At 41.5% G+C, this 10,266-nt stretch overlaps 1 protein-coding gene across 1 annotated transcript in view; it reads left to right on the forward strand.

Moving 5' to 3' along the window:
• LOC135098961 (uncharacterized) overlaps nt 1–9,822 on the forward strand; it is a 24,656-nt gene extending 14,834 nt beyond the window's left edge. The window contains exons 2-6 of the mRNA XM_064001403.1: nt 294–372; nt 4,011–4,172; nt 4,672–4,809; nt 5,191–5,382; nt 9,334–9,822. Coding sequence (XP_063857473.1) covers nt 4,023–4,172; nt 4,672–4,809; nt 5,191–5,382; nt 9,334–9,402 — 549 coding nt within the window. The 5' untranslated portion in view covers nt 294–372; nt 4,011–4,022 and the 3' untranslated portion in view covers nt 9,403–9,822. The remainder of the gene's footprint in view (nt 1–293; nt 373–4,010; nt 4,173–4,671; nt 4,810–5,190; nt 5,383–9,333) is intronic.
• Nucleotides 9,823–10,266: the final 444 nt, after the last annotated feature.

Consider the following 10,266-nt stretch of genomic DNA (forward strand, 5'->3'; position numbering starts at 1 on the left):
CTTCCTCACCACAAGTATTATCCAAGGGCACAGAGATGATTAGTTGGGTTCTCAAGAGTATTTCTCCTATTCATAGTATAGAAATCTTGTTTGTCTGTCACTAGAACTATAAAAGCACCCTTAAAGACCTGCATAACTTGAAGTACAGCCTTTTCAATGTAGTTCAGGTGTGGTGCACAAGTGTTTCAGAATGTAGACCATTATTAGGTAGATTTTATTTGTATTTATCTGTTTAATTTATTTATTTATCATTATTATTATTTTTATTTATTTATTTTTCTTCTTTTTTTCAGTGATGGGTGATGTTGGTGAGTTGGGCAAGGAGGTGGAGGAGGAGGAGGTGGAGGAACTCGAGAGAGAGGAGAAAGAGAGGTGTGTATTGTGTTGTTTATGTGTGTAGTGGAGTCTAATGTACACCAGTAGTCTTTCTGCATTTCCTCTTTCCTATAAGTTGACCTCTCTCTCTGAATTGAATGTGTCTACCTATTTCTACTTATCCCTTTCCCTAGATTTGTGTATCTTCTTTTAAAATCTCCCTAGTGACTCAGCACTAACAACCTGATTACTGAGTCTGTTCTTTTCATCCACCACTCTTTGAGAATTACCGTATTTGATGGCTCATAAGACGCTACTTTTTTCTCAGAAAAAGGGTCAGTAAATTAGCCTGCGTCCAATGAGGCAAAGGTCCAACTTTGAGGCAGTAATAGGTTACAAGTCTACGGCAACAGAGGCTCTAAATTCAAACCACAGATGTCTTTGCACAACTAAATAAAGTCATGATTGGTAGTACGCCACAAAATGCTCTTTCTTTCAAGGTACCAATGTGTAGTATCTCATACTTACTGGTAATCCACATAGACTTTGACCAGTCAGGAAGAATTTGCTTAACCATGCACCACTTCTTCTTGGAGTTTTGTTGGGGCAGTGTAGGTTGTGATGTCACAGCCTTTGATGCCCCAAAGGTGAGGTATCCAATTATAATATTAGACTAGATGTGATGGAGCTGGTTGGATTTGTGGAGAAGGTTCTGGCAAGGTGGAGATGGTGCACCACGTTTTTCAAAACAAACGCGGTCGGTTGCGCTCCGACGTGACGTACTCGGTGACACCGAGTGTGACGCCGTTACTGATTGAGGTAAGACAATAGCCACACTTTCATACAATTAAAATTGAACCTATCTTTTTAACATTCTTGCTTTGCATACATATGAAAAAGATTGAAGCTAGAGAAACTTTTCTTTTATGAAAATAGACTAATACACCTTGAGAACGAATATTTCTTCTATAAAGGAATTGAGTGTCATGGGATAGGCTGGCTTGAGGTGATGATCTGCATAATATTCATGTAATAGCTTATGCAAGAGTGTTTAAAACTTCCAGATTTTATTACACAACATGATGGAGTCAAAAAAACGACACAATTACACAATTGCATACAAGCTACAAGTAATACAATATGCTAAGGAAAACGGCAACAGAGCTGCTGCTAGGCATTTTGGTCCACCTCCAACTGAGAAAATGATTCGTTTTTGGCGAAAACAAGAGGAAGAACTTCAGAAAGCTGTGAAATCAAAACATGGTCTTCGCACAAAGAAAGCTAAATGGGTGGAACTGGAAGAGGAGATGAAGGCTTGGGTTGTTGATCAAAGGAATCAGGGTGCAATAGTAACAACTAAACAAATAATTTTTGAAGCTAAAGAAAGGGCAACTGCCAAAGGCTATGATGATTTTGGTGGTAATGAGGGCTGGTGTTATAGATTTATGAAAAGGAATGGATTAGCAATGCGAACTAAAACAAAAATATCACAAAAAATGCCTATGGCATATGAAAACAAAATTCTTGAGTTTCATAAATACGTTATAAATCTCAGAAAGGACACCCATTTTGAAATGGGACAAATTGCAAATATGGATGAAGTACCACTGTCATTTGATGTGCCTTCTAATAAAACAGTTGATTTTAAAGGTTCTAAGACTGTGACTATTAAAACCTCAGGCCATGAGAAAACTCATTTTACAGCAGTACTGGCTTGTTGTGCTGATGGCACTAAATTACCACCTTTCCTCATATTCAAGAGGAAAACCTTTCCCAAAGAAAGCATTCCACCAGGTATCTTTATTCATGTTCATCCTAAGGGCTGGATGGATGAGGATGGTGTGAAGCTGTGGCTTGACAAAGTATGGTCACGGCGTCCTGGGGGACTTATAAAAAAAACATCACTTCTTGTGTGGGATCAATTTAGGGCTCATTTAACTCAGGCTACCAAGAACAGAGTACACAATCTAAACACAAAAGTGGCTGTAATACCTGGTGGACTAACATGCCAGTTGCAACCACTTGATGTTTGCATAAACAAACCTTTCAAGGTGTATATGCGTGAGCAGTGGAACGCGTGGATGAGACTCCCGCAACATGACAAAACACCATCGGGCTTCATCAAGAAGCCTACAATAGCCCAGGTTTGCCAGTGGGTAAAAATTGCTTGGGATAAAGTAAAAACAGAGACAGTGGTGCTTTCATTCAAGAAATGTGGCATCAGTAATGATCTTGAGGGCACAGAGGATGACCTTCTATACGAAGGCAGTGACTCTTCTACTTCTAGTAGTGATTCTGGTGAGCTTGAGGAATGCAGTACTGATGACAGTGACAATGATTTTGTAGGGTTTGGATGTGAATAAAAATGCTACAGTTGTGCTAAGCAAATTTCAGAATGAATAAAATCAATTTATTTTCATGAATTTGAATTAAAAACTCTTTAGTTTTGTTGTGTAAGATTTCAGAATGAATAAGATCAATTTATTTGCACGAAAATTTATTTGAATTAAAAAAAGGAATGAAACACTTCAGATTTGGTTTTTTACTTTTGTAACTTCTAAGAATAATACTAATTTATTTTCACGGATTTGAATTTGAATAAAATGTAGTAGGTAAACTATAGTAATTTGTGCAAGGTATTCAAAGTGAATATTATGAATTTGTTGTGATTTGAATACGAATTAAAAGATACAATTGTACTAAATTTTATGATGAATGAAATAATATTTCAAGTAAAATACACTTTAGAAAATAAAGTTAGTAAGTCTGCTTTTACACATCCTTTGGCTTTGAAAATGTACTAAAATACTGCATAAGAATTACATGTGAAAGATGCTAAAAAATAAAGTATGAAAAAATTTTATTATCACTGTAGTCCCTCAGTTAATGGTGCCGCCAAGAGCTAGGTGCAGTTAATGTTTACCTACATTCAGCTGAACCGCATTAAGACTGAAACTCCCCTGCTTACCACACCTTTTGGGCACTAGAGGCTGTGACATCACAGTCTGCATGGCCCCAACTAAAATACCAATAAGAAGATTGTGTTTACACGTCAGCAGGATTGGTACAATCTTGTCTTTCAATACCCTCAACCGAACCATTACGTTCTGGCTTTCAAGGCCCGCAACCTTACCAAGATTTGACTCCAGAAATCCAACCAGCTCCACTGTATCTAGTCTGAAACACTCCCTGTATACCACACCTTTGGGACGCCAGGCTGTGATGTCACGGCCATCACAGCCTCAACAAAACCCCAAAAAGAACAAGTAAGCTGCTAGCATAAATTAAACTTTTAAATGCTGAGTATTGGTATCTAATAGTGATCTAAATGCACGTGAGAGTCTTCAAATGTCGCTTGAATTCCTTGACTTCATATCGATAGCCTAAATCTGTTAATTTTTGTTTTTTTCTATTTCAATACATGCCAGAACTGGGTGCGTCTTATGAGCCCGTGCGTCTTATGAGCCATCAAATACGGTAGTTCCTTGCACTCTGCTGCTTTGACTGGCCACTACTGCATGAGCCTGTCTTCACTCCCTGACATCTCAGTCACTTGATTCAAATGTCTGATTAATTAGTTATAATAAATCAATTGGAAGTTTGTTTGATAAGACTGTGGGCCTGTGTAGCCATGGAAGATATTGACTATTGAAATCTTGAGAACACTGTGTTGAAATCTGTCACATTATTCACAGAGCCAGGGAGTGATGCTGCTAAGACCTTCACTGTCTATCCAGAGGGATCCACAGGTGCTGGTGGTGGAATCTTGCTTGGACAGTGTGGATGGCAAGCAGTCAGGGTTCCAGTCAAAGGTGGTGGTGATCCATGCCCAGGACACCAGGGAGGATGCACTGCAGGTGGGTCAGTCAGTCAGGCTGTGCTGGCAACCTTAGCTCAGGGAAAGAGATGGAAATGCTAGGGGTATCTTAATTTCATTCCTTCATTCACTTGTTGAGTGGAGGTGTACTTCACATAGTTTGGACCAGATCTAATTGACTGGTGACCTGACTGGTGAGCTGAGGGGAAAGGGACCTGCTGGAGTTATCTCACTTTCATTCCTTTACTCACTAGCTGACAGGTGTGCTTCACACAGTCAGATCTTGGTGGTGGGAATGCCTCAACTTTACTCATTCGCTGACAGGAGGAACAAATTAAATTAGTTTTTAGCAGATCTGAAGATAAGGAAATTCCTTGTGTTGTGAGATGCCATGATTTTGCTTGGCATAAGAGAATAAGTTTACATATTTTCCAGTAAGATGTTGATGATCCCTGTAGAAGTGACTTGCTTTGTATTGCTTCCAGGAAGCATTTATTACCTAGAGAGAGCCTTCATTATTGGTTTGATTCTTCCCACAGCTTGCATCTCAGCTGAGGAATCCCATGGAGGGCAACAGATTGTATGTGTTGCTTCTGCAAGAGTCTAAGAAGAACACACAAGTTAAGAGCAGCCTGAGGTGTGATCCATGGAACAGCATCCACAAGTGGTTCATCAAGGTACATAAAGACTCCATCCCACCTTGTCTTGACATGGGGATGATGCAAGTCAGTGTGTGTGTGTGTGTGTGTGTGTGTGTGTGTGTGTGTGTGTGTGTGTGTGTGTGTGTGTGTGTGTGTGTGTGTGTGCGCCTGTAACACACAGGCACATTTCTCCAAAAGGTGACACATTATCTTTCAGAATGGCTTCACTCCTGCAAAACAACTGTGTACTTTTCTCTCACAAATCCACACACAGCAGGAACATTTTCCTAAGAGGATGCTGTTCTTATGTGTTGCAGTGCTGTGTCTCTCACTTTCAACAAGCTCTAGTGGAAGTTAAGGGGAGTTTCAATAGTGTTTTTATGATTTGAATGACTGAACATTGGTGACATTCCTCAGGTTGATGCTGTGCTGCCGGTACTGTCGCCTCAGCTTCTGCGTCAGATTCAGAACAGAGACTTCAGCAGAGAGAGTGAGTGGGAGAAACGCTACAACCGCTTTGCCCACTCGATGATGCTAGACCAGCATGTGGAGTACGGGAGCAAGAATGGGTTCTGCCGTGCCGTTTGTCCTGCCAGATTCCCGGAGGAGGTTGGTGATGCCTCCACTTGCATGTCTTTTCTGTATTTTGTATAGACCTGTTTGTATTTTACAGGATTAAGTCAAATTCTGTTTGGATGTATGTGACCAGCTGTGCTGTGTCTGACTGTCCTTTTCCACTAGGGACTGATGGGGCTAAGAGTGTGAATGATGTCTGTGTGTGTGTGTGTGTGTGTGTGTGTGTGTGTGTGTGTGTGTGTGTGTGGGGGATTGCCAGCTTTTTTTTTTTTTTTTTTTTTTTTTTCTGTATGAGTGACACTGGCCAAGGGCAACAAAAATCTTATAAAAAAATGCCCACTGAAATGGCAGTCCCATAAAAGGGTCAAAGCTGTGGTCAAAAATTGATGGATAAGTGTCTTGAAACCTCCCTCTTGAAGGAATTCAAGTCGTAGGAAGGTGGAAATACAGAAGCAGGCAGGGAGTTCCAGAGTTTACCAGAGAAAGGGATGAATGATTGAGAATACTGGTTAACTCTTGCATTAGAGAGGTGGACAGAATAGGGGTGAGAGAAAAAAGAAAGTCTTGTGCAGCGAGGCTGTGGAAGGAGGGGAGGCATGCAGTTAGCAAGATCAGAAGAGCAGTTAGCATGAAAATAGCGGGAGAAGACAGCTAGATATGCAACATTGCGGCAGTGAGAGAGAGGCTGAAGACAGTCAGTTAGAGGAGAGGAGTTGATGAGACGAAAAGCTTTTGATTCCACCCTGTCTAGAAGAGCAGTATGAGTGGAACCCCCCAGACATGTGAAGCATACTCCATACATGGACGGATAAGGCCCTTGTACAGAGTTAGCAGCTGGGGGGTGAGAAAACTTTCGGAGACGTCTCAGAACACCTAACTTCATAGATGCTGTTTTAGCTAGAGATGAGATGTGAAGTTTCCAGTTCAGATTATAAGTAAAGGACAGACTGAGGATGTTCAGTGTAGAAGAGGGGGACAGTTGAGTGTCATTGAAGAAGAGGGGATAGTTGTCTGGAAGGTTGTGTCGAGTTAATAGATGGAGGAATTGAGTTTTTGAGGCATTGAACAATACCAAGTTTTCTCTGCCCCAATCAGAAATTTTAGAAAGATCAGAAGTCAGGTGTTCTGTGGCTTCCCTGCGTGATATGTTTACCTCCTGAAGGGTTGCACGTCTATGAAAAGACGTGGAAAAGTGCAGGGTGGTATCATCAGCGTAGGAGTGGATAGGACAAGAAGTTTGGACCTAGTTGTGGTTTATAGGAGTGGAGTAATCTCATGGTATCCCATCTCTATATGTGTCCAGTTTGGCCTTAAAAATATGGACTGTTACAGCATTGACGTCTTGCTGAAATCATTACATTTGTTCACACTTCTGAGGAAAACTTTACTCCTTGATGTCTCTTCTACAGTTAACTTTCTTCAGCTTCTTACTGTGTCCCCATGTACTCTGTATATTATTAAACATTCTTTTTCCACATTTTCCATACCATGTATCATTCTATACATGTTTATTAAATTCTCTCCTCTCTCTCTCTCTCTCTCTCTCTCTCTCTCTCTCTCTCTCTCTCTCTCTCTCTCTCTCTCTCTCTCTCTCTCTCTCTCTCTCTCTCTCTCTCTCTCTCTCTCTCTCTCTCTGTGCTTCTGTTTTTCCACCTTCCTATGACTTGAATTCTTTGAAAGGTGAGGTTTCAAGACACTTATCCTCCAATTTTTGACTCTTCCCTTTTGCAGAGATCTCCATTCTTGGAGATTTAAATGTTCATCACCAGCTTTGGCTTTCCTCTCCCTTCACAGACCATGCTGGTGAACTAGCCTATAACTTTGCTATCCTCCATGACCTAGAGCAATTGGTGCAACACCCTACTCGTATTCCTGACAGTCTTGGAGATACGCCCAACATTCTTGACCTTTTCCTGACCTCTAATCCTTCTGCTTATGCTGTCACCCTTTCTTCTCTGTTGGGCTCCTCCGATCACAATCTCATATCTTTATCTTGTCCTATCACTCCAATCCCTCCTCAGGATCCCCCTAAGTGAAGGTGCCTCTGGCGTTTTGCCTCTGCTAGTTGGGGGGACCTGAGGAGGTATTTTGCTGATTTTCCTTGGAATGACCACTGCTTCCGTGTCAGAGAGCCGTCTTTGTGTGCTGAGCGCATAACAGAGGTGATAGTGTCTGGCATGGAGGCGTACATTCCTCACTCTTTTTCTTGCCCTAAACCTTCTAAACCTTGGTTTAATACAGCTTGTTCTCGTGCTATACATGATAGAGAGGTGGCCCACAAAAGGTACTTAAGCCTTCCATCACCAGAATCTCATGCACTTTATATTTCTGGCTGGAACCATGCCAAGTCTGTTCTCCAACTAGCCAAAAACTCCTTCATTAACAGAAAATGTCAAAACCTTTCAAGATCTAACTCCCCTCGTGATTTCTGGCATCTAACCAAAAATATCTCCAATAACTTTGCTTCTTCTTCTTTCCCTCCTCTATTTCAACCAGATGGCACCACTGCTATCACATCTATTTCTAAAGCTGAACTCTTTGCTCAAACCTTTGCTAAAAACTCTACCTTGGAGGATTCTGGGCTTGTTCCTCCCTCTCCTCCACCCTCTGACTACTTCATGCCACCTATTAAAATTCTTTGCAATGATGTCTTCCATGCCCTCGCTGGCCTAAACCCTCGGAAGGCTTATGGACCTGATGGGGTCCCTCCTATTGTTCTCCGAAACTGTGCCTCCGTGCTTGCACCTTGCCTAGTCAAACTCTTTCAGCTGTGTCTGTCAACATCTACCTTTCCTTCTTGCTGGAAGTTTGCCTACATTCAACCTGTTCCTAAAAAGGGTGACCGTTCTAATCCCTCAAACTACCGTCCTATTGCTTTAATTTCCTGCCTATCTAAAGTTTTTGAATCTATCCTCAACAGGGAGATTCTTAAACATCTATCACTTCACAACCTTCTATCTGATTGCCAGTATGGGTTCCGTCAAGGCCGCTCTACTGGTGATCTTCTGGCTTTCCTTACTGAGTCTTGGTCATCCTCTTTTAGAGATTTTGGTGAAACTTTTGCTGTTGCCTTGGACATATCAAAAGCTTCTGATAGAGTCTGGCACAAAGCTTTGATCTCCAAACTACCCTCCTATGGTTTCTATCCTTCTCTCTGTAACTTCATCTCAAGTTTCCTTTCTGACCGTTCTATTGCTGCTGTGGTAGACAGTCACTGTTCTTCTCCTAAATCTATTAACAGTGGTGTTCCTCAGCGTTCTGTCACCCACTCTCTTCTTATTATTCATTAATGATCTTCTAAACCAAACTTCTTGTCTTATCCACTCCTACGCTGATGATACCACCCTGCACTTTTCCACGTCTTTTCATAGACGTGCAATCCTTCAGGAGGTAAACATATCACGCAGGGAAGCCACAGAACGCCTGACTTCTGATCTTTCCAAAATTTCTGATTGTGGCAGAGCAAACTTGGTATTGTTCAATGCCTCAAAAACTCAATTCCTCCATCTATCAACTAGACACAACCTTCCAGACAACTATCCCCTCTTCTTCAATGACACTCAACTGTCCCCTCTTCTACACTGAACATCCTCGGTCTGTCCTTTACTTATAATCTGAACTGGAAACTTCACATCTCATCTCTAGCTAAAACAGCTTCTATGAAGTTAGGTGGTCTGAGACGTCTCCGCCAGTTTTTCTCACCCCCCAGCTGCTAACTCTGTACAAGGGCCTTATCCGTCCATGTATGGAGTATGCTTCACATGTCTGGGGGGATTCCACTCATACTGCTCTTCTAGACAGGGTGGAATCAAAAGCTTTTCGTCTCATCAACTCCTCTCCTCTAACTGACTGTCTTCAGCCTCTCTCTCACCGCCGCAATGTTGCATATCTAGCTGTCTTCTACTTTTTCTTCTTTTATTAATCCCCCTCCTCCTCCTCCTAATAACCCATACCACACACAATAACCGAGCCTTTTACTTTCAGACCAGCAGCAGCAGCAGCAGCAGCAGCAGCAGCAGCAGCAGCAGCACACAAGAGGTGTTTTCTGTATGATGATGATAATGGAAAAAAGCATGTTATAAGCAGGGCAACGTAATGAAATTCAGTGAATGGACGTGTGTGCGTGGCTGCAATCACTATGAAATTAAGTTGAAAATAAGAAATATATTACTTTACAGAAAGGAATGCTTAGAGTGAATGAAATTACTGTAATGAATGAATGGAAATAAAGTTGTGAGTCATTAAATGATTAGGAAAAGAAGCTGTGAATAGGTGCATTATTGTTATTACTGAAAGGAAGAATATTTGTAGGATATGTCATGTATATTATCAAAGTGTTTTCATTCTTACTTTCTTCTTTCTCTTTCATCTTTTCTTAGTATATTTAAGTGAATCTCTCTCTCTCTCTCTCTCTCTCTCTCTCTCTCTCTCTCTCTCTCTCTCTCTCTCTCTCTCTCTCTCTCTCTCTCTCTCTCTCTCTCTCTCTCTCTCCAGCCATCTCTTCTCTCTCTCTCTCTCTCTCCAGCCATCTCTTCTCTCTCCTTCCATCTTTTTCTTAGTATATTTAAGTGAATTTCTCAGATCTCTCTCTCTCTCTCTCTCTCTCTCTCTCTCTCTCTCTCTCTCTCTCTCTCTCTCTCTCTCTCTCTCTCTCTCTCTCTCTCTCTCTCTCTCTCTCTCTCTCTCTCTCTCTCTCTCTTTCTTTCTTTCTTTCTTTTTCTTTCTTTCTTTCTTTCTTTCTCTTTCTTCCTCTCTCTCTCTCTCTCTCTCTCTCTCTCTCTCTCTCTCTCTCTCTCTCTCTCTCTCTCTCTCTCTCTCTCTCTCTCTCTCCAGTAGTCATTAGTCAGTGAGGAGGTAGTAGCAAGTAGTGTTCAAGTAGCCTTAGTAATAGAATAGTTTGGCTTGCATGGCAGTGGT

This window comes from Scylla paramamosain, unplaced genomic scaffold (assembly GCF_035594125.1).
Source record: "Scylla paramamosain isolate STU-SP2022 unplaced genomic scaffold, ASM3559412v1 Contig95, whole genome shotgun sequence".
Lineage (NCBI taxonomy): Eukaryota > Metazoa > Arthropoda > Malacostraca > Decapoda > Portunidae > Scylla > Scylla paramamosain.